The sequence below is a fragment of the Buteo buteo genome, chromosome 27 (assembly GCF_964188355.1).
Source record: "Buteo buteo chromosome 27, bButBut1.hap1.1, whole genome shotgun sequence".
NCBI lineage: Eukaryota > Metazoa > Chordata > Aves > Accipitriformes > Accipitridae > Buteo > Buteo buteo.
Window position 1 is genome coordinate 11684111 of NC_134197.1, and position 24912 is coordinate 11709022.

The 24912-nt window shown below is 38.9% G+C and overlaps 1 protein-coding gene across 1 annotated transcript in view; it reads left to right on the forward strand.

Annotated features, from left to right (window-relative positions):
* Positions 1 to 24912, forward strand: part of SHISA9 (shisa family member 9) — a 193360-nt gene that overhangs the window by 149012 nt on the left and 19436 nt on the right. Inside the window, exon 3 of the mRNA XM_075058441.1 lies at positions 23716 to 23871. Coding sequence (XP_074914542.1) covers positions 23716 to 23871 — 156 coding nt within the window. The remainder of the gene's footprint in view (positions 1 to 23715; positions 23872 to 24912) is intronic.

Consider the following 24912-nt stretch of genomic DNA (forward strand, 5'->3'; position numbering starts at 1 on the left):
GAATTATTTCCTATTAAAACTTGGGTTGCTGAAGGATGCTTTTCCAGTGCAACTAGACTTTCAAAAGATTATGCAACTTTGTTTATATTATTATTATTTTTCTGCTTATGCATTTGCCAGGAGAATATGTTCCGCACTTTAGGGTTGTTTTGGAGATAGTAGCTGCAAGACAGAGAAATTCTGGATACATATTATTGCTCAGTAATGACTGAATATGCACCCCTTTGTTGTCATTTACTACCAGAAAAAACACAACAGTTTCAACTAAGAGTAACAAAGTAAAGAGAGCAGATTATGCTTTGCGCTTGGAAGGGTTTTGAAATTTCAGAATTTGGTTTACTTATGGTTTGGATGAAAACTAAGTATTTTGGCACTCTCTGCAAAAGGCCAGTCCAGCACTGAAGCTCTGGCTGTCCTGCACTTGCTGGATGAGATGCAGCTGTGGAGCTGGGCAGCCGACTGCTGAGGAGCTGCAAACTGGAAAGCCAAAATCCCAGTGCCACATCGGCGCACCAGGAAAGCTGCACAACAGCCAAGAGCTGGAGCCGTCTCCCCGGCAGCTCGTCAGACGTGCTGCAGAAGATGAGGGAGTTGGGGAGCAGCTCTGAGCTTTCGATTCACCATCAGCTCACTGGCCAGGCAGCAGAGGTGCTTGGCAGATAAGCTGACAGAGACTGATATAACTTTCAAAACCTGTCCATTTTTCATTAGCCTTTGGTTAAAACCAAATTGCCCCTGGGTAATGCTTTGATCTTCACAAATCAGCATTCTCCAGGCAAAGCATTGCTGACCAGCTTTAGCTGAGGCTCCAAATCACAAATTCCATGAGAGCTGGATGGCTGTCTCCATCAGACTCCTTTGCAAATCCTCTCTTCTGAGAGCATCGTATTCTTGGGACGCAGGCCTGATGCCATGGGCTTTAATGTGTTCAGGATTAGAGCCCAGAGGATTTCACACTAAGAACAACCAAGAGATAAACAACAGCATTCTTTAAGACTCTTGTGAAATAGTCTCTTTCTGAAGACTTGGGACAAGAGAAAAACATTATATTTACATGAATTTGCAATATTTACATTTTTAGTCCCCATTTTATCCTTCTTGAAGAACGAAAAAAATTACTAATGATTTATGCAATTTAGGAGTCAGGAAAAAACCATGAATAATAAATGTCATTAATGCCAGCAGCAATTATAATTGAATTGCCAACAGACATTTATTTCTGCTTACTTTTCCCCTCACTGATACTACTACAGGAAAACATGAATTCACAACTGAATTTGATATAATTTTACATAGCTAGAATTAAGACTCAATATTTTACTTACATGAGGGTCACGATACTTGTATTTAGTTGACATTCAATAGGCTCTTCAAATTGCACTTTGTTTTGAAATCAGAACAGTTTATTTGAGACTCATCAGTGTTGAGCCATGGGCCTGAAGTTTTACTACAGGGCTTCAGGTCTTTGCACAGACTCCTTTAGCTTCAGGTGTTTTAGAAAATAAAAGTTAATCTGGAATTTAACAAATCATAAATTATAGTCCTTTGTATTTGCTCAGAACTATTACCTTTTATTAACACTTCTAGCTTTGGTGCTTTCAAAAAAAAAAAAAAAAAATCATACCCTGAATTCAGGATTCAATTGGCTTGCTCTTGAGAGGGTGGCTAACCTTCCCAAGCAACCACTTATTTTACCTTAATCTTTGCAGGCTATGTATTTTTAATTCTTTCGATGTGTGTTTTCAATTCTTTCTATAACATCAATACAATATTTACAGCTGTATTCCACCAAAACTTAAATTTTAAGGATTTCCTATATATAAGCCTAGTAGCATCATATTCTAGCACAGTAAGTAAGCCACTGGGACAGGCAACTTGCATACGCCTACTCTATCGATTAACCAGGGGTCAAAGCTGGCCTTTCTTATATGGTCAAAACACCTATGAGTTTTACTTAGAAAAGTTTACTCTTTCTAGAGTAAGTATATCAGGCTTTCTTCTTAAAAACAAAGTGGCCATAGTTTATTTCAAATCACTTTTATAAAGTATCATTCTCCTCATGTTGTAGTTACAGGTAAGATACAGAGAGTACAAAATAACAACGGCCTTCAGCATACAGAGCCTTCAACCCTTTCTTCTACTGATAGCATTGCTCCCATGTAAAATCCATCACATTGTCAAAATAGAGATTTTCTATGAACCAGGCACATATACAATCACTGGCTACAATATATTAGCACATTTAAACATGTTTAGTATTACACAGCTACAAATATAGGAGAGGGTGGTTGTCTGGTTCACATGTAACTGCTGCTAACGTACAATAATTGCTGAAACTTTAGAGGTTTAGCACATGTCTCAATTCTGTTTTTGGTAATAATCACAACAATAACATACAAAATTAGTATAATGATTTAGATTATTAACAGTTACTGTTACTTATGGCTACGTACAGCTATATAATTTTGTGCTGTTGATATTGGCTCTGATACTGCTTAATTGAATTCTACCTAAAAATAGGTATGAACTAAAGCTATTCGGAGAAGGATATATGAAAATTTTATAACATGTTTTCCAGTGCCTCATGCAGATCTTGGCTATTTCCTTGCATAATCAGTTTGCGTGGTTGAAGGTTGAACTGCAAAGGGCTGAATCCTGAAAACAGCAATTCCTGTAAACAGTATTGCTGAAACCTGGGGTTTTCTCCAAACCCCACTGCATGCAACAAAAATGATTCAGTGTAAGGGATTAAACTGAAGATATGTGGTCTTCATCCAGAAAAAGACTTAGGTGCCTGCATAGTGCCATTGTGTGGGATGGCTTTAGATATTTAATACATCGTGCTCAAAAGATTTTTATCAAATGGGTCCCATATGGAAAATAAAATATTATGGGTGAAAGCCTGCTCTTGTCCCTTCCTGCACTCAGCTGGGCTAGGACTTCACATGAGTAGTGTGTCTACATGCACAACATGGTTATGTGTAGTACCTGATCTAGCTGGGAACAGGCTGGCTTGGCTTTAGATGCACCAGTGCTGGGCTCTTCCAGACACAGCTGTCCCTGCTGAGATAGCTGCATGCAGAGGCCCTTCTAACTCAAATGTACTCCTGCCCAGAGCTGAGATTTTACAGGTTCATATTTAAAATGCAAAAATACTGCTTCCCCCCCCCACCTTATATTGTTTGTGTTATCCTGGTATACAGTAGGTGACATCAATGGCTGAGCAATGCAGCTCCCCAAGCAGACTGATATAAAATGAACAAAAAGTCAGCAACCTTGCTGCTAGCAGAATAGCTCACTTGTTACAAACCACAGAACCTGTTTTCACCTTCAATCCATAGAAAAGCCTCATATTTTAATACCCTGAAGCATAGAATGTAGAGTTTACCTGCAAAAAAATACTTCTGGAAAATAGGTGTTTAATTCGTTGTCTCTTTCTCAACTTCAGGCTTAATAGAATAGACTAGAACAGAATAGACTATTTCAGTTGAAAGAGACCTACAACGATCATCTAGTCCAACTGCCTGACCAATTCAGGGCTGACCAAGTTAAAGTGCGTTATTAAGGGCATTACCCAGATGCGTTTTAAACACTGACAGGCTTGGGGCATCTACCACCTCTCTAGGAAGCCTGTTCCAATGTTTGACCACCCTCTCAGTAAAGAAATGCTTCCTAATGTCCAGTCTAAACATCCCCTGGCACAGCTTTGAACCATTCCCATGCATCCTGTCACTGGATACCAGGGAGAAGAGCTCAGCACCTCCCTCTCCACTTCCCCTCCTCAGGAAGCTGTAGAGAGCGATGAGGTTGCCCCTCAGCCTCCTTTTCTGCAAACTAGACAAGCCCAAAGTCCTTCGCCACTCCTCACAGGACATTCCTTCCAGCCCTTCCACCAGCTTTGTTGCCCTCCTCTGAAAGCATTTAAGTGGTACTGTCTTTAGCTAAGCAAAATCTCTCAAGCCTTTGTTTTAAATGCACAGTAGGAAGTCCAAGTATCAACATGAACAAGCACTATTCTCTAAGGAAACCTTGCTAGAAAGTGACAATAGTTAACATTCTAAAATAAATAGATGCTCATATAGATCTACAAGACAGAGTGCCTACAACATCAAAATTGTTCCCCACTTATATTCCCTTTATCATAATAAAGGTCAGGTTCTTTCACCAATCTCTAGTCAAGTGGACTGATGCATGTATAATAAATTACAGAAATGCCCTTTGTCCCTCTATTATTTTGTGAAAAGGAATAGCTAAGCAAAGGGTGCTCATCCACCCATGAGGAAAAAAAAATATAAAACATAACAGAAAAATCTTTATTCTCTTCTTATTGGATTTCAAAGAGAAGAGACAGAAAAGTCCTATTACATTTTTTAGTCCTGCCAAGGCCAAACAGATTCATAATTGGCAGTTAAGCACATATTTATCTGCCTTCTGGGTCTGTCTCCAATCTGAAGAGTGAAAGATCTTGCAATTTATTTCAATAAATGCAATAACTGTTGACAGACAGAGGAGGCATTCTTATAGTATTTATTTGTCAGACAAAAGTCTCAGAGTTGTACAGCTTTCTCCATCTTATCCTGACGGCAGGCAAACCACGGAATTTTGCTACAGCTTGGAAACACACTCAAGTTTCTTCCATTGCAAACATTTAAATAAAAACCTAATAAAAATACGGAGAGAAGCTAGACACACTTCTAGTTTCCGTGTTCTGCATGGCTATTGCACCATTAATATCCATAACATTCAATGAAATATGTACAGTGTATAAGTACATAAACTTTTTTTCCCTACAATTTTCTGCAAGGTTTAGGATTAACTAGCATTTAGTAATCCCAACATAAGTCAGATAGAGTATTCAGAAGAAAAGCTGTTCTGATGCCCTATCCTGTTTCTGTGTATATAATGTTCTCTAATTTTTTATACTCAGTTGCTCACTCTAAATTGCAAGGACAACTAGTATTTAACAAAAGGCAAACTCTGTTTCAAAGTTTTTTTCATTTATTTGGTTTTTTTTTAATGTGAATTCCCCTAAGCACTAGAGGATACAACATCATTAGTGATTCTCTGTGGATATAAGTGATTCTCCCAGATATGGAATTTAATCAGAAAGATCTCGCTGCTGAAATCAAATGGGGGTTACTTGTCCATATACTTCCTGTGCGTTAAGAACACAAGTTCTAATATAGGCATCTGAGTTGCTGGCTACAAAATTGCATTATGTGTGGATTGTATTGGATGTGGAAAGGCTCAATACTAAATGTGCTGTATTAGAATGGCAGACCCCTCTGTCTTGCAGACATCATTGCTGTTTCCTTGCTTATAAAGTCTTATCTAACTTGATTTTTGTTTCCAACTATTTGATAAAACAAGGCTGTAGGATATCATCATACATTTCACCCATTTCTTGCCGTTGAAAACTGAAACATTCCTACTAAGCTGCCTCATGATAATAGGTATCTTTCTAACCATACATGAATCCATTCTGCCAGGCCAGTGCAATGAGCAAACGCTAGCTGTCACAAAGTTTGTACAGAGCAGTTAAAATGAAAAAATGTTGTTTTATTATAACATTTCTCCATCTGCAAATGCAAAAAACACTGGCAGAAGTATATGAGTGTTTCCAAAAAAAAATATACTAGATGCGCTGTTTACATTGCAAGTCTTTTGGTGACTTCACCATGAGTACACAAGGCCATTGTGATGTAGTCAGGAATTGAGGTACTGGACTTTGAGTCCACTACTACTGTTTAACTAAATGTCTACTTGTTTTCTCCTTGGAAACAGAAAGAAAGAGAGGCAAGTTACTCTACCAATCAAGCAAAGGGATCACTATAACTATCAGCAAGAATCACCCTTGGGTGAAACATACAGTTGTTTAATAGGTCATAGAAATATTATATAAAAGATTAGAACATGGTCCAAAAATCCATAATTAAGATACAGAAGGGAAGATTAAAAGATTGCTATGTGATTTATCTTTAATTATACTGGAAAGGAACTATTAACCACAGTATTTCTCGCTGTAAATACATAATACAGAGAGAATTTTCCTGAAGTAGCATTGATTAAAGTTGGAGGTGAAATGTAATAAAGACAAAGGGAAACACATTTGCAGCATATTGAGTTTCTGTGGGAAGTTTGAGTAATGATCCATTACTGTAAGCAGAGATTATTTACAGTAACGCTCTGAGAAGCAATAGTTCTGACAGAATTAATACAAGGACATAGCCTTTGGCCACAGAGGAAGTTCACAGGCATCCAAATATCAGAGCTTCCAGCAGGTTCCCCTTGGGCCAGGGACTGTGCCTTTTTCTGCCTGGCAAATTCTTAACACATCACAAATAAATAAACAAATAATAGTAAGATTGCATGGCAAAGATTTCATAATAATCTATGCAACATTGAAAGAGTTCATTGCTCCAGTCATCTGTGCAGGAAGCTTCTTGCTCACGAGCAAAGCCTTCCAGGCAGGTAACAGTCTTGAGGTTGAAAACCTGACCCCATGCCTAGCTCCTGTTGATATTGCTGTGCCTACAATTCCAGTTCTTCCAGAGGTTGTTCATTTAAGCTGTGATAAATGAAAGCCCACAGAAAACTGGGGCCCTCAGCACCTGACTGGATTTGACATTAAGGAAGAGAAAGTTGAGGCTTTGCCTTCTAAAAGTTTTAGAGCAAGATGCAATTGATGGAAGTGTAGGAAGGCTGTTGCCAAAACAGTTTTGCTACCAACAAGGAAAGAAAAGGACAGCATACAAATCATACATGTGTGCTCCTGGCAGGAGTCCACAAAGCCTTGTTCTTGGAAGACGTTCTGAGAAAGCTAAAGAGGCATTTCACAATTCATTAAAAATAATGTATGCAGAGTAATAGGTTATAACTAGAAATGTGTGAGAATAGAAGCGTGAATTTTACTTTCCCTTTTGGGCCTGTATTTTATTTTTGAGATGAAGAACTGCACTGTGAAAGACCAATGGGTGACAACAGTCCAGCTAATAAGGAGACAGAAATGACAAAAATGGTCATATTATAAAGGGACATAAATTGTGTCCCCCATTCAGCCTGCCTTCTGACACATTTTACTTTAGGCAGGTAGCATTGGGCAGGCACTCAAAATCTGTCCTGGGTGTTGTTCTCATGCCAAGATGCACTTGGGTTCAACAGCACTGTTAATTAGCATAATTGCTAAATAAACTGTCCCAGTTCCTCATTCATCATTTTGTATTAGCTAATCGTGGTTCTTAAAGGAACTTACATTTGATGTAGTGGCATTGTAACAAATTATGGAAACCCAACACCCTCTATTTCTGAGTATCAATTTATCAAGAGAGAGAAGGTCCAACTTACCCTGCTGAAAGGTGAAGGACTGCGAGACAACAGCTTTTTATTTGGATTGTAGCCAAATAAATGAAGTAAAATCCTTACACCAGAAATGTCAGTCACTAGTACATTGCCTCCTTTAGAAAAGGTAATACTACATGAATACAGATACTAGTGCAAGCGGTTATATACCAGACTCAAAATAATGTTCCTACCATTTAATGAAAGACAGAACCAGAGCTCAGGGAACTGTCATGGGATAACAACCACCCCACCTCCAAGGCATCAGTGCAAACATAACCCATGTTCATTTGCAAGGGACTAAGGATTAATTTAACAACTCATTTTTATTCAGTGTCTTTTGTGAAAAGGGTTGTTGATCTCAGTCACTTTACAGTGACCGCGTTATAAAACACAGCTCTGAAAGAGAAACAAAGTAGAAGCTGCTCTCATCAGGAAGGTCAGAAGAAATGAATGGGGTAAGAGGTTCTCAGTGAGGTATGGGGCTTCTGTGTGAGGTTAGGGCACACTGGCAATGAGGAATGCAAATAAACACACTGACATACACTGTGTTGAGGATATAAAAGGTCCTGTGAATCTAATTTGTCAGCACCACATTTGTAAATTAAACAGTGATGAGGTATCACTACAGAAGATACGCTGAATTACTGCAATTCAGTTTCTAAATATTGGCCTAAATCCATTGAAGTAGGTGTTCATAAAATACGTTCAGACACAGCTTTGGAAATGTTCTAAATTTGCCTGATTCTGCTATTGCTGAAGAGTCTCAGTTTCACTGGGAACAAAGTAAAGGCTAGCCTGAGCACTGATCAAAATCTCGCCCTAAATAAGATAGTTTTCAAAATATCAGATCTACATTTTCATACTTTTGCCTCAACTTACAAATTATAGAATGCACCAATTTGTAATGAGTAAGAGAAGAAAGAACAGAATAGTAAGCAAATAGATGCCATAAAAGGAATAACCTAGGAGCTGAGAAACTTCATTAATTAATATTTTTTTTAAATTCCAAAGAAAAGAAAAGAAACTGTCCAACAAGTAGTTTACAGAGGCCAGTTTCTTTGCTGTAGACTCACACTATGGGAATTTATATTTTAATCATAAGAGCTGGACAAATTTTATTTTAAATTGGCTTAGCAGCAATTAAAAAGGAATAATCATCTTCCTCTCTTTTTCTTGTTATTATGCCACAGAAGGGTGGCACATGCCTGTAAACTTTGTCTTCTCAAACCAGAAACATGAAAGTGAGGATAAAGGAGAAAAGAAAGTGGATGGGAAATGTGTCTGGTGTGACCATTCTGGACACAACTATGTCAATGGAAATACTCCCATTCCTGCAGCATCAGGCTAGCTTGACATTGTCATTCTTCTTCAGAAGCAAAAAGTACTGATATATATATATATATTTCTTACCTTCTCAGAGGAGGAGCAACCTGTATGGTATGTAGAGACAACAGTATATATCTTTCTTCTGCTGTAATAGTCTCCTTAAATGCAGCCATGAAAAGGAACAAGATAAAATGTCTGGGATGGAATGAGGGATCCAGAAGACCTTCCCTGGCCACCTGGCCAGACCTTCCCTTCTGCATATGACTTCAGTGGTGGAGGGTGCTGGGTTGGGGTGAGATGGTACTTGTAATCTGTACTGAGGTAGGGTGAGCAACAGCCCCCCCAGATAAGCTGACAGGAAGAGGACAGGACTGCTGACACTCTTCTCTCTCTGTCTTGCCTTTTTGGCTACAGCTACGTCTCTGAAGAGACTGCAGAGTTACCTCCAGCTGTGCTGGCCCCTCACAAGCCTGGGAGTCTGTCCCAGTGGTAGTGCCAGAGGCTGCTCTGGAGTCAGCGTACCTCTGCTCCAGTCAGGGCACCGGCGGTGCCTGGCAGAGACCTTGCCTAACACCAACGATGCATCTGGGCACTGAGACAGGGCAGGGCATGAGGATGGCTCCAGAGCCAGTTATCTTGGCTCTCCAGACATAAGGTGGAGACCAAAGAGTTAGGCTAGAGAGGATTTCATGGGTCCATATCTTGTTTCTGCCTCTCTGAGATAGTATAGACACCTGCAGTGCAGATATTTTTCAGGGAAATGTAGCACAGACAGCTATAAACTTCAAGAGAATACTTGGCTGAAGATGCCTCACAGCCAAGCGGTCATTCCCTGCACAGATTATAGGGAGGAGGAAGACACAGAAAAAGGTCTAACTTAGGATAATGTAGAACAGAAATAAGCAATAAAAAAAGAAAAGCCTCTGAGAGAAACCTGGCAACACCTTACAATTCTCTGGCAGGAAGAACTGCAGGTCTCAGATATACCTCTGGCATGGCAGGATGAAAGAGGTTGGTGCATAAGCCATGAGTGTGCGCCCTTGGGACACTGATCCGACAAAATGATCCCAGCTGTAGTACTTGCAGCACTGATAACAACAGTATTCATGTACATACACGCTAAAAAGGAGAGGTGTAGTACATCTACAGCTCATAGCACAACAGTTTACACAAGCTCACATGCTCAGCCTTACATGACTAATCCATTCTGATTTCCACCACTGGACAGGTGGAGGCTTTTTCCCACTTTTTCTTCATGTCAGCTGCATATCTTGAAGAGTATTCTTGACTGAGCAACTTGCCTATGATAATGTAGCCCATTATGTCTTATTCTCAGAGGAACAGAGTGACCCATGCCTAGTCTACTGCAGTTATTTTGATAGCTACTTTCAGTAAAGACTAGAAGAAAATATTTGCATTTTGACAAAAAGGTTGTAAGAGGTTGGATAATCTCAACCTCTGTTCAGGTGGCTTAAGTCTTTTAAGTGCCATTGAAATTTGCTTCTTCAAAGCAATAGTATTTTCTCATTTATCAAAACACATGTTCACCACTGTCCCTTTAACAGTAGAGTTACCACTCTACAAAAGGCCGTTAAAATGCAAAAATAGAACTAGGACATCTTTATGCTGCACGTCAGTGTATGTGCATGGACGTTATTGATCACACAAATTACACATAAGAGGTTCTTAAAATAACATGAGGGTTGAGACAGCAGCTATCACAGTTGCCTTTTAAGTCCAAAGGTTCAAAATAAAATGGGAACATTATTGAAATGCTAAAAAGGAAAATAATGTTCCTGTTGATACAGGATTGCCTATGTCCTAATTATGGAAAGATGTTCTCTGTCCTCCCTTTCTTCCACTCTCATATCTACTTGGCAGTTCCTTCAATAGGTTGGTATGTACATTATCGGCAGAGAGGATCAAATACCAGGAGGCTGAGGTCACTCAGTATACCTTTGAATAATCCTTAAGATTATTTAGAATCCTAAAATTAAATTGGCTTCTGGTGATATTATGTTCATTTCCTTACAAAACTGCAATTTAAAATCAACTAAAAAAACTAGGAATAAGTCCCTTCCCCTGGTAGATACCTGGGCGATAATTCCAGGAAAAAAATGGACAGATATTCTTCCCCTGTTTCTCAGGATAGTTTCTGAAATTCACAATTTTAAGTGCAAAAAAGAAAGTATTTTTTGAAATCTATTTTTTCATTTTATCTTTCTTCGCGTCTCTAGTGCCTAAGCGTGAAACAAACAGTTATTTCACCTCTTGCTGAAATGTTGTCAGTAGCTACACTAGGAAACATTTGTAAGTAATGAGAAAGTTAGAAGTAACTGGTTTGTGGCCAGTGTCAAGTAGGTAGCAGGAATTATAACCTAAACATCTGCCACACACTGGTAACATTGCTGTGACTAAAAAGACCAGTGAACCTTGTAAGCTGACAATGCATGCCTCTTCTCAAATCATAGAGGTTTTTAAGTATGTTTTCTTTCTGGTGAGAATGTCAAGTTCTGTAAACAGGATACATAACTTTAGCCAGACCACCTATCTGCAAGGTGCCATGATAACCTCTTTCTTAAGCTGCATGGTTAGAAGTGATTTACTTTAAAGGAAATGAGTTGGACACTTACCAACTTTATATTTACTCTTATAAGATATACTTAGTCTATTTTGCTTGCAATATTATATTTCAAGTTTCACTTCAGAGGCCTAAAGCAAATGAGATGGGCTAAAAATAAGAGAGAAGTTAAGAATATGCCACCCTCCCTCCCTCCCCCCAAAGATAGTATCTCCTTTTTCAAAAGAAGCTATTCGGCTGATCTTCTGTCTCACCTAATTTTTTCCGCTGAAACTCTTGTGCATGCATTGGGATAAAACAACTTTATCTAAATAGAAGATAATTTGAATCTAGCTATTATTGAAATAATAATGTGGAACACATCATAACTAACCAGGTAAATGTTAAGCTGTTATTCTACATAAAGGGCCAATCCCAATTACTGTGGCTCATATAAATGCTTGCTTATATTAGGCTTGGTGTTAAGAGATAACCATATATAGGGCTCCAAAAGACTTCATTTTTCTTTAATTTATAGATACTAAAAGCTAGTATCTGAAGATTCAAAGAATCAAATTGTCCCTTTTAGAAGACAGTGCCTCAGTATGCACTAAAAAAGACAATAGTTTCAAGAAACTAACCCAAATCAGCATCAGAAAATGGAGTGGTCACACCTGAGGACAGGAAGGGCAGTTTTCAAGAGCACTTGGAAAAATTATAACATGTTTCTACCTGATGGCCCAGAAGGATTCATCCTGCACACTTAGAGAAAGGACCCGAGTCCTCTAAGTGCCATTAACTTTAAGAACTCATCCAATGGATGAAGTTCTGTAAAAATGTCAAAAACAAAGGTGGGCTGTCAAGCCTTAAAAGAGGAGAAAGAACACAATTAAAATAATTTAGAAATAATTTAATTCATGAATTAAAGGACAGGGGAAAGGAAGGGAGAAAGGAATAGAAATCAACAGTTAATTTATCAAATTTCTTACAGCATCTAGCCAAAACATGGTCATGAATAACAACTAATAAAGATTTGTCAAGAACGGATGGAGCTAAACCTAAGCAATTTCCTTCCATGACAATGTAACAGGCCCTTTGGATGGGGGAAAGCTGTAGATATAATAAAACTTGATTTTTAATAAGATTTCAGAAGCTGTTTCTAGAAGGTAAGTGCAAAATGATCTAAAACCTGCATTCAGAGAACAGTCCCCAGTGATCTGTATTTTTTGAAATGGAAGGATATACTGAACAGAGTTCTGCAAGGATTTATTCTGTCTCCAATATTGCACAATATTTTTATTAATGAGGAGGATGATAGGACAGAGTGTACATACACTTACTAAATTTGTGGACAAACCAAGCTGGAAGGGGTCTCAAAGGCCTTGAAGGTCAGATCAAAAGATCCTAAAAAGCTGGAAAAATGGTATGAAAAAAACAAGGTGCTTCCCTATTAAATGAGATGCAGGGTTTTATGTCAGAGCAGTCTGACATAAAAAGATTTCTGGGCTTTAGGGGATCGAAGGCAGAAATGGATCAACACCACTGTGCTGATGCCAAGGATGAAATGGCATGCTAGGGTGCATAAATAAGTAGACATCCTGCAAGATATGAGACATATGAGAAGATATGAGATGCCAAACCTCAAGAAAGATGTGTTCAGAAAGGCTGGATTTCTGAGACCTCTAATCATTCTATATGATAAGACAGAAAACATTCCTATTCTGTAGTGCTGAGACTTCAAAATACATAAAAAGATGCAGCACAAGGGATAGTGATCATCTGCTCTCCATACCCTTGGAGGATAAGAGAACTACTGGACTTAAACTGCCTTAAAGGAAATGTAAAACAGATAATAGGACAAGTTCTCTAATGGTGAAGATACCACCAGAATAGCATTAGAACTGGACCAGATTGTGCAGGTAGGCTGTGGAGCCTCTCACTGGAGGCTTTTTAAAAACATGGCTATCATCTATCAAGGGTATAGCTAATCCCTCCTGAGAGGAATATGGGATAAATGAGGTAATCTTTTGAAAAGCCAGTCATTTGTATTTTCTGTGATTCTATGCAACAAGATAACATGCATCCTACTCCATAATCACTAAATTTTGTTGTCTGCTATTCTAAAAGATAACAAATTATGGCTATTTCTCTGAGAATAGAACTCTAATTCTTCACTGACCTTCTGAGTTCTTTCTCTGTTTTTTGTTTGCTTAACACAGACTAACAAAACAAAAATGGCACCTATGTTAATAAAACTTGCACGTGTGGATGAGGAAAGAAGGGATCCATAACTGGATATTACAGCTTCACTGTAGCACACTGATACATTTTCATCTCTAGAGAGACTCTAAAAGAATAAACTAAATTATGCCAGAAAGTAAAAAGCACAGTCTTCTCCATTGCTGGGCCAGGTATATCAGGACAGAAAATGCCACTGGCATACACTCAGGTGAGATACATATTTAAGTAAAATACTTCTCAAACCCCACATTAGCTGGATGATTAGCTAGTGAAATGGTCCTCAACCTTTGCTGACTGAAGGGGAACAACACTGAGCAACTTCCTTCCAATTTTAACTCTATGTCTGCCTTAAACCTTAACTCTTCTGTTGCCTTTGCCCATGAGCAATGTGAGAATCCTGCAGGCAATTTGTTACCTACAAGCTATAGGCAGGGGACCACTAAGTTACTGCTTAGACATAACAGTAAATAACAAAGACATGAAGTTGGTAACATATTTGCTTTATAGTTTTTATGTAGCGTTCGCTACATATCAAGGTGCCACGCTTAGATCACTGGTCGGCCCGGACCAGGGAAAGAGACAGATAACACATGCAGTGTGAGCGCCAACTTCCCCCTTTTATTGCGCAGTTAATTCCCTTTATACTAACAAGGGGAGGTGGGGTTACAGGTACATCACAAGGCTGTGACTAACCCTCTAACTTTCCGTGACATCGCGAGATCTTCCGAACGCCGACCCCTACATTTTTATACTGTCTAATCTTTTCCTTCTAAAGAGTTGGTATATTGGGACAGCTAACAGACAAACTAGTGGAATGCCTGAAGTAAGGGAATTTTTAATATATTCAAGCTGCATAAAAATTTACACTTATTGGTCATCAATAACCACTATGGGAAGAGAAAAGGATAAACAAGGCATATAAACATTTAGAATAAATATTGTAATGACAGGCACATTCCCATTAAGTAAAAGTACATTAATTGTTGGAAGAAAAGTGATTTAATTGAAAGACAAAACAGGCAAAACAAAGAATCTGAGCCGGCTGGCACATCTTAGCAGACTCTTTATTTCTATGAAAAGGTACAGAAGTGTTTGACTTGTAAAACAACTGATACCTTATGGGAAAGTGTAAAGAACATTCTTCTGGGAGAAAAAAATTCTGTTGTGTAAGTAAAATTTGCTGAATTTATCTGTTCTTAATTTGCATAGCTAAGGATATTTGCAGTGCTCAAAGTGTGTATATCTGGTGGGTTTAATTAATTTCTCAATTCTGCTACTTGAGGCAAAAGAAGATGAAGAAAACCAGAAATGTGGGTAGGAGTGAGAACACAGCACCGCTCCCTGCCCTCCCACAACTCAAAGAGTGGAAATTGATATGAATGTAGGGTCTTGATATCTCAAAAGTTCATCTACTTATTGCCTTCTTAAAGGTTATAATCCTCTGTTTGTGAAGCCACAATGGGTTGCTATAGAGAAGATTACAATGTCACAAATCCTATCAGAGGATTATAAGTCTGTCAGGTTGTGAGTAATTATGAAGGAAAAGCAAACCTTCAGACGACACAAAAATAACCTTCATAAAAGGAGATATGGTGTCACATAATAAAAGTCTACATGGAAAACCAACCTCAGACTGTAGTGCTTTTGCAAAGCAAGAACCCAGAAAATATTACAAGAATGTGAGTGCGATGGTACAGCATGGAGCCCGAGGGAAATGAAAAGCAGAAGAGAGAGTCTTCCAGCCAGTTTAGTCACCAGGCCAGTGAAATCCCACTCCCACCTTCCTTGGATGGCAGTAAAACAGCCAACTGATTTCACAGAACTCTGCTCCTACACACTTGGAGTCTAACCAGAAACAAGGAGCCCAAACCTGAAACATAATGAAGGCCCCATCTCCTGAATTGCTGCGATCACAGAGAATTCAGCACCTCACAGCATCAGACTTCATCTAGAAGACAAAGGGAAGCTTCAGTCACCAGCTCTTGAATTTAACTGATACACAAAGGTGCAGTTGTCTCTTTCCTCATTTGTAACCTGTCACACCGAGTTCAGAAGAGCTCATAGGCATAAGATTCTTATATATATAAATATTTCCCATAGATTTAAACATAAAGTGGCAGCAGCACATTCAGGAAGAAAAAGGCCCCTTTACAGGAACATTGCGTGCACTTCCCTGGCTGGACTCAGATGGCAGTGGAGCCCCGCACCTCTTTGGTCACATTGCTACTAATTTTCCTTTTTATGCTTCAATCCCCCCTAAAATCATTATTCAGAGAAATATAAACTCTGACATTCACATAGGTAAGTGCCTGAAGGATGGAGATAGAAAATTAAAGGAGTGGAGAGGGAAGGATTTGTATTGTAAAATTAGTGCTGTCCTCATCTGCACTTCAGATAAAAGTATTGTGAATGAAGAGTCCATCTTGTTTTATGAGTGTGTGTAGATAGCATCGCCTTTGTCTGACAGCAGCACAGAATTCCACCACACTGGAATGAAACTTGGGAATTTTGCCATTTAAAAACAGGCATGGGGCATTGTTTGAGCAACAGCAGCACTCTGACTACATAGCTCACTGATATGTCTCTGTAGTTTACCTCTCCTGCCAGAGAAAAGTCAGTTCCTCCTAAGATATGCACCAAGGGCAGAGCACCATGGATTTTGTGACCTGGCTTCTTGACCTTCTTTCCCATGTCTAGATGAGCGACATTGTCTCTGAACATCAGCTCATGAATCTCCCTACTGTAATGCTTTCTCATAAAGACTGCATCCACAATAACCTTGTTCATCAGTGTCTCAAATTAGATCAACAAGGTGCTAAGAGTTACGAGGCCGTCCTACCTCTTCCCAATTTTCAACCTGAACCAACAGGAATTTTGGTGTCGGTCAGCACTATGAAACCTGCTGGTTCATAAATGCTTGCAGCAGGGGATACGCTTCACTTGCCTATGCTCCATGCTGTCAGCACAGCCCACAACACCATTGTGTCATAAGGAATTTAATACCTTTTTGAATCTGACAGTGTAAGCGGAGGTGTTCCCATGTCCAGCATTTTTCTATTTTGGGGAAAAAAAGCTTCTCCTCAGAAATCCACTGAGGATATCCATATGTGAAAGACCGCGCAACCTCTACCATGGAAGACAGCAACAGACCAAGAGGTTAATCATGTAGGAACTGAATAGAAAACATACAGCACTAGACCTCAGTATGCTGAGAGACACTCGCATTCAGTGGCACCATGGAGAATCAAGAGTGCAGCATGGGACTAACTCCTACAATTGCTTGATAGGACAGGGGAAGGCACAAGACAGTATGTCTGATGACAGGCATTTACACTGTAGACTGTCACTTCCATTAAACAGAAACATTTTTTTGCTGGATGAAATGCCATCCCACTCATCTCAGATCCTTTTTGTGATGGTGATTAGACGGGTAGGTTGTCTGTGTTACAAGAATGTTTTTGTGATACGGTGCAGAGACAGTACAGATAACTGGCTAGCATAAATTGCCATGAAAAATATGTATTGCCTCAGAGCTATTACATTTAGGGAAAATAGAACTACTTGCATGACTTGTGCATCACTGATGAGAAAACAAAAAAGTGTGCATATCATAAGGGACAGAGACTTATAGGGATGACATGATACCATTGTATACAGAATAACACAACTCCATGTGTTACTGAGGGTAGAACCTCATCTCAGAAGCTGCATTGTAAGGCTACAAGTGTTGAGAAATGGCAGCAGAAATGATCAAACCTTGGAAAGATTGTCAGATGAAGAAAGATTGAAAGGAAATTATTTACTTCAGAAAAGAGAAAAATATTTGAAAAGTGGAAAAAACCCCATATAAAATAATGAATGTTACAGACACTGGATTGTGAGCATCTGTTCCTGCTAAAATACAAAATTGGTTAAATTGCAAGGCAGAGAAATTAAGATTAGATAATAGGAATACTTTCCAGTTCAGGACTTGTACTAGACTGTGGAAAATGTTGCTACAGAGTGCCATTAATTTAACAAGAGCTGAAACACCATTTTATGACTATGTGGAGAACAAGACCATGCAGATTTATAACAGTTAATGCAAACCAAAGGTTTTAAGAAGATTGCTGTTTTGGGGCATAACCTGCATTGCTGTTTTTGGGCATAAGCCCTAGTGTAAGGGATAAGCACACACCTCTCAGAGACAATTTTGCATATAAATGCCACTGGGGCTCTTGCACCCTCCTGTCACACACCTGGTACTGGACAGAGAGTGGCTACTAAACTGGATGGACCACACATTCTATGTATTTGTCTATATGTGTACAAACAGTGCATTTTCTAATGGGTGTGCAGCCTGATTTTGAGGTACCAGCTGTTGCAGAATATACCCTTGTATGCCTCTGCATGCAATGATGCACTGGATATGAATAAGAATGTCCTTTCAAAACACAACATTTAATGCAAATCTGAAGGAAGGGGCAAAGAATCTAAATAAAAAGACAATGGCAATGGTAATACAATACCTACAAAGAGAGAAAAAACCCATGTTACATGGGTGTAGGAGAATGCACACCACAAAACCTCAGGGAGCATCAGTTCAACTGCACTGTGATGAGCTGCAGAGAGGCAAGAGCAAGTATATAGGCCAAGGATTTGAGTTTCACGCCGACAGGAAGCTCAGTACCATGAACAGAGAACAGTCTTCTTATCCAACAAGGAACTGGTCTGAAAGGAATTAGTTTACAGGCATAGTCAAGTTGTTAAAATCCCACAGCGTTCATCCTATCTGGGATTTTTCAGAAAGAGCACCTGCAGTTTCTGTTGGTGAGGCCTGTAGGAACATGAGTGTGGATTTGCAACGCTGAGTAAGCTAGTCTTATAATTAAGTATAATACACTCAAGAACAAAGAGGCAAATATGCTTGTTGGTGGCAGTGCAGTTATGGATGGGAGGGGAGCAATTTTATACTCATTCTATAATCACTCAGTTCTATCCTGTTTTCATAGCTCTTATTTTCAATTTTAGTTAATTCAGGGCATATTTTTTTCTCCTGAGTATCTGAAAATGCTCAGCTATTATTATATTTTGCTCTGAGTTTTGCCTTTCCCCCCCTTGAATTCCCAGTCTTCTTTTGTCTGTCTTGTTCTCATTTCTTTTGTATGTGTGTCTGCAGGTGGCTTTTATAGCAAAATCTCATTCTGCTTTCCTGCCCTTCCCCCATCCTCTCCTGTTTTGTTACTGCATCGCCTGTCTCATTTGTTCTTTTCCTTATGCCCATAACTGCTCATTTACTAATAGACTCCATTCTGTGCCTATGGAATTTTTTTCATTTTCCCTGTCTTCAAGCACCAGATAATTGACTTCATTGCTACAGAAAGGAATGAATCCTCAGGTCACTGTACAGAACAGGTTTCACTCTCCCATGGGTGCAGAGAAGGACGATAGTAGCTGAGCTTAAGGGACATTCATGGCAGGTTGTTGGCTCTCAAACAGTGAACAAGTTTATTACTGCTAGCAGCCTACTAGCATCCCTTCCTCTAACCCTGAGTATTTCCCATAACCCTGGCAGCTTCTTGACAAGAATAATCAAACTAGGTGAACAGCACAATGTATTCTATAAAGAATGCAGAGAACAAAACAAACAAACAAAACATTTGGGGGCTTATGCCTTATCTCACCACACTCATACATGTGACCATGGTGCATCACATGTTTCCACATTGGGTTCTTATTTGTATTTAATAATTGCTGAGATGCCCATTCCCTGATTTCTGAATGAAGTGCATAAATTAGATATGACACCATCTTAATTGGATAGAGCACAGCATAACTACAGCAACCAATTACATTATTGTCGTCACCGTGATGCACACTAAAGCAAATCCAAAATTCACAATCAGGGAGGGGTGGAAATGCTCCAAAAAAAGCATTTTTTTCTTGAAAAATGCAGTAAGCTGTTAGCTGTGACATCTGGATACAAGTTTCAATTGCACAGCCTGAGATATAGGTCAAGGTAATAAACAGATAACGTAATGATCAGTCTTCATCAACTACTGGGACTGTGACCAGAAGCTGATGCCTTAGCTATTTCCAAAGGCTCATTGTTGGTGGCTGGGATGTAAAACCCACTTGCTCTAGCTATAAACTGGTTTTGGTGCAGCTTCCTTCCAGTTCTTATTTTCTGCTCCATTTGCCACCCACAAGCTTTTCTATACCTAGACCTTTTAAGGGAATAATAGTCAAAAGCACTCTTCAGCATCTGAAGACCTTACTTGTTTTTCTTTTTTCCTGTATGTCTAATTTTCTGCCCAGCAGACATCTAGCTTTTGTGTGGTGAGCTCCAGCATGATTTTTCAAATGCTTCCTTTTGGGCTGGTAGTAGGAAGGTAGACAGCAACCACTAACACTACATCCAGAATGACTCCTCAAAGTCTTGGGAGGTTGGGAAGCAGCCTGGCATTGTATTTCCTTGCTTCAGCAGAAAATAAGATAGGTTGCAAATATTGCAGGTTTTTTACAACATCACCATTGCTAATCAGGTCTAACTATTCATGCTTGAAGCTGCGGCACAAACAGCATTTTGACTTTTTGTGATGTTCATATTCTCTGTCTTTTAAAAATAAATACATAAATTGGCAGTGGCACAGTGCAGCTGGTTATATGGAAAACCGTGCTGGACAATGTACCAGTGTCAGGTTGCCAAAAGGAATGTATCAGCACAGCCACAGCTTTCAGGTTAAAGTTGCCCCCATTCAGTGGAGCTAGCTATTTGCAAATACCAATCACAGAATATCTGGTTTATAAGTATAAAGGATTTAACTTGACACTAGAGGTCAGTGATAAAGCTGGTAGGGATTTTTCTGGTTAAACTTTCTTCTAGTTGAAGCCAATCCCTTGTACCCCAAAATATTTTGAATAATCCAATAGATCATTATTTGCTCCCCAAAATGTAACACTTACTATTTTTTCCAGTTTCAGGAAAAGAAGGCAAAATCTCAAATTGAAAAATCTCAAATTTCACATTGAGATCTTGTGAAGTATTTGTAGACAAATTTCTTTACTTCCTGAGAGAATCCGTATTCAGTATTGCTGAGACTGAAGCAGTATTTACAAGTATAAGACAACACTGCTGAGGCCAATACCTTTTTTAGTTATAAATGTGGATTGCCCCAGAGTGGGCAAGGCAAGTCCTGTTTAAAACCTCCCAGTTGCTCACGGCTGAGCCTGGGCTCCCCCCAGTGGTTAGACTTACACTCCCCAGCACCCTGCCTGCTGCAGAATTTGCATTATACCATTGCTACTTCAGTTACGAACATTTCCTAAATAGCATCCGACTATAGGTGAATTTACCCATCATCATTACATTAACTATGTGTGGCAAAAACAACGTAAGAGTACCATTTGCTCACTTATTTCTAAAACCCAAAAGATAAGGAATCAGATCACACACAGTTTAGCAAGCTTGCAAACAAACGCAACATTCATCAGTTATGGCCAGTTAGACTAAAATTTAGTATGATTCAGATTTAGATAGATGTGCATACCAAGCTGAGATTTTCCTTTTAGGCCCTAGGAGTCCATTCCAATGGGAGTCTCTTTATAAATAGGAATCGTTCTTCAATATAGTTCAATGCACTTTGCCAGAGTTTGGCCTTTTGCTTAATTTACTTTGTGCAAATGGCCAACTGAATGAGTAATTTGAACTGTGTCTTCTATGTGATGACTTAGTCTTGTGTAAGCATCTGGGTATGAGTGAGGGACACTGTGCAGTAAGTGAGGCAGTGAAAGAACAACTATTATGAATTTGCTTGAAATTCATAATTCAGGAGAGTTCTGGGCTTTTAACAAGACAAAAGAGAAGTCAAAGATGATCTGGAAATGGAAAACATATTTCTTTACATCTTCATAAACACTCAAAGAACCAAACCCCAGCAACATTAGTAAACCAGCAACCTAGTAACAACATAGTTGGCCACTGAATACCTGGATGAAAACCAAGTATACCTAATTCATTTTCCACAGTATAGTTCTGGGGTAACTTTCTTCACTATGTTTAAAGATGTGACTGAGTAAAAATGATAGGTCTAAGTAAGAAATACAGCTAAGAAAACAGTCCTGGTTAACTACACCTTACTTACATTGGTTTTGCAAGTCTCTACAGCTGCAAGTCACTTTGGCACTGAGTGCAGAAATACTGGTGGTCACAATACTTTCATCACAGTGAAATCATGATGTTTTGACAGACTGAATAGTAAGAATTACCATGAGGGAACTTCACAGTAGTGATGAACTTCACATCTACAAAGTGCTGATTTAGCTCTACTCAGAAAAAAATTAGTGAAGATAGTGGTAAAAGGTTGACACCTTCCTTCTATTAAAGGTCCCATCCATGCTGGTATCTTTAGAGCTGCCCTGTTACTGAAATACACCTGTGCTAGCATTCGTCCTCAAAAGTGTACTTGTAGGTGTAACCATAAGAGAGAGACATGGGGAAGATACAACACTTCTCTTTTAAAAACTGAGCCAACTTATTTTATATAGTTTTGAAATCACAACAAAATGTTTCTCCTGATCTGACACAATATTTGCAAAAACAAGTCCAACTTCAGATTTCATTTGTTTGGTAAAAGAAAAAAAAACCACTTACTGAAAAACTCTTTTGTTATGGGAAAATAATTTCTTATTCAGCTCTACCTACTATCCACAAACAGTTTGTTCCCTATTAACAACCAGCAACAGCATGAAGAATCATACTGTTATTAGATGGTAACACTTCTACTGTTTTTCTTGAGTTGCCTCGAGGTGCCCTCACAACTTGTTTATACGTGTATGGTAGGAGGATGTGATTACACTCCTCTGCAGAGGCAGGGGCAGCCTCAGCATGAACAGCAGAGACTGCACCAGGCAGCAGCAATGGTGAAGAAGAAGGAATTTTAAAAAAGCCTTAGCTTTCCTTTTTTGTCCCAGCAGTAAATCTGTTAACTGGTTTCAGAGCTCTTGCTCATCCACGCAGCTTCATTAATGAGCAGTGGAAAGCCAAGTGGCTCAATTCCCTTAAAATCCTGGCAAACTACAGGGATATTTGGTTCCTGCCAGATGCTGTGGGCACTTGCAGGGTGGTCCACTCACTCCATCACAATAAGCCTTCTTTCCCCAACTGCCCAGCTTTCTTTCTATATGATCATAAGCCTGTGCTTGATGCTGTGGGAATTACTGTATTGTCACCAGTTCAGCACCATGGTTTCATTACAGGAGAAAAATGCACTCATCTGATTTCAGAAGCCTTGATAAGGTTCTAGGATTGACAAGCAGCTCCAAATATCTCAAAATACACAGCCTGGAGAAAGACTCGGCAAAAAAGATAGGCTGACCATATTGAAATCTGTTGAAATTTAGGTTTGCAAACTGAGTGCAGTACACAATTCTGACCAAACTTTTTAGAGTCTGGAATCAAACATTAAAAACAATTAATAAACTATGGTATATCTTAGAAAGAAAAGTATCCAGGCTGTATTCGCTACTATAAAGGAACAAATCAGCTACAGAATGGATATGGGGTGAGTGCTGGTATAAAACTGTACATAAACAGTAATTAGCTCCTGCTTTTAGGTATGTCTGCTACAAAAAATGTTATCTTGGTATGATATTGTAATACCTACTGTCAGGGAAAAGGAAAAAACATAGAGACAAAGCTTGAGCTTTGTAGAAATTACCTAATGATAGTCATGAGCCAAAGTTGCACATTCTGCACTGTGAGGAATGTCTACAGAACACAACGTAATGCTGTGCATATAAGCAAGCTGGTTCTGGTATTAAAAGCAGTGTAACTACATATATGCAGCAGCCTGCATGAGCCAATTTAAATTAGCTTGGCTATTTGACTGCACAGACGGAGTGATACTACTGCCCTGTATTCAAGCTACCTTGGAATAAACTTCAAGTTTTGGTTTGTATCCTAATGCTACAGCAAATTAAGTCTTTGTGTTGGTGTTCAATTGTTGTGAAAACCTATTTTTTAGTTCAAAGATCTTTTTTATACAAAAGATAGCATGTATTGCTACAATCATTCGTCAGCCTTTAATCATGCCATTAACTGTTTGAAGTATAGGTTTGCTGTATTCAAACTCCCACTTCGTAGTAAATAGTGTTTTGTTGCGTTAAATCTCATGACATATCCTGTCTAATCTGTACTGGATAATGATGTTAAAACCTTAAGACTGATTTATTTTTTTCTTAATGGTTGTCGATTTTCTTTAATACAGATCCACCACAGATGAATAATGTCATGCCAACATCTCCCCTCCTCCCTCAGATGGCACATCAACATTCATATCCCAGCCTGGGACAGATCACAAACCCGTATGAGCAACAGCCCCCAGGCAAAGAGCTTAACAAGTACGCCTCTCTAAAGGCAGTTGGTAAGTAAGCAACACGATGCATGACTTCTCCTTTAGATCAATATGTTGCATTTGCTGTTGTCAGCTGACATTCTGCTTCAAAGTTAAAAACAAAGTCTTGCTCATCTGGACTACTTCATGACAGAATTTCATATAGAATATCATGTTAGCTGGAAATGTATTAAAAATTGACTACAACTAGTGATAATAAAATTACATGTAAGAATTGGTGATCATATGCATGTGTGTTTATATATGCATACAAAACCACACCATACCTGCTCTACACCATTTTTCAGCAAGTTTCACCTATGTTGTATGCACAGTGTTCCCTAGTTCTTTATGCCTACCTATGCATTTCAGTATTTTCCATACCTATCTGCACAAATGAGAGAGAAAAACATCAGATACGTTGCAAATTTAAAGCATATAATTGAGACACCTTCTCCAAAAAGAGAAGGTACTTGTACACTTCTGAAATAAGAGTTTTCATGTTTTCTGCAGGATGTGCTTTAGTAGGTCACTGGAGGAATATTCTGAGGCCTTATGATTTCAAACAATTAGCACACCATAAAACTCCTAATACAGATCCTGGTGGCGGCTATATTCTGGTTAATATCATACACTATTATTTTAAGCAAATGGGGGAACATCCTCAAAGAAACAGTTGTGGGGAGGGAAAAGGACAATAGTGGGTAAAGATTTCAACATAATTTTCATATTGGAAGCATAAGTTGATAATACTTTTCAGGGACTGTAAATACCTGCTACACACTATGTGAAGACAGAAAGACTTTATCATCTTACATTTCAGGCCCCTTCTAGACAATAAATTAAGAACTGGAGGGGTCTATTCATAGCTTCTCACTAACCCTTGCTCAGCTTACACATACGGATGTTAACATCATTTGCCGAAGAATTTAGAGTAGTATCACACTGCCTATTTCCAGACAGAGCTATTTAGCTCAGAAGAACAGCAGAACAGCTGAGGACATTCTGACTTAAGAATCTAGTATTCATCACACCAGAAAAAAATTTCATCACAAACTGACATTCCTTTAT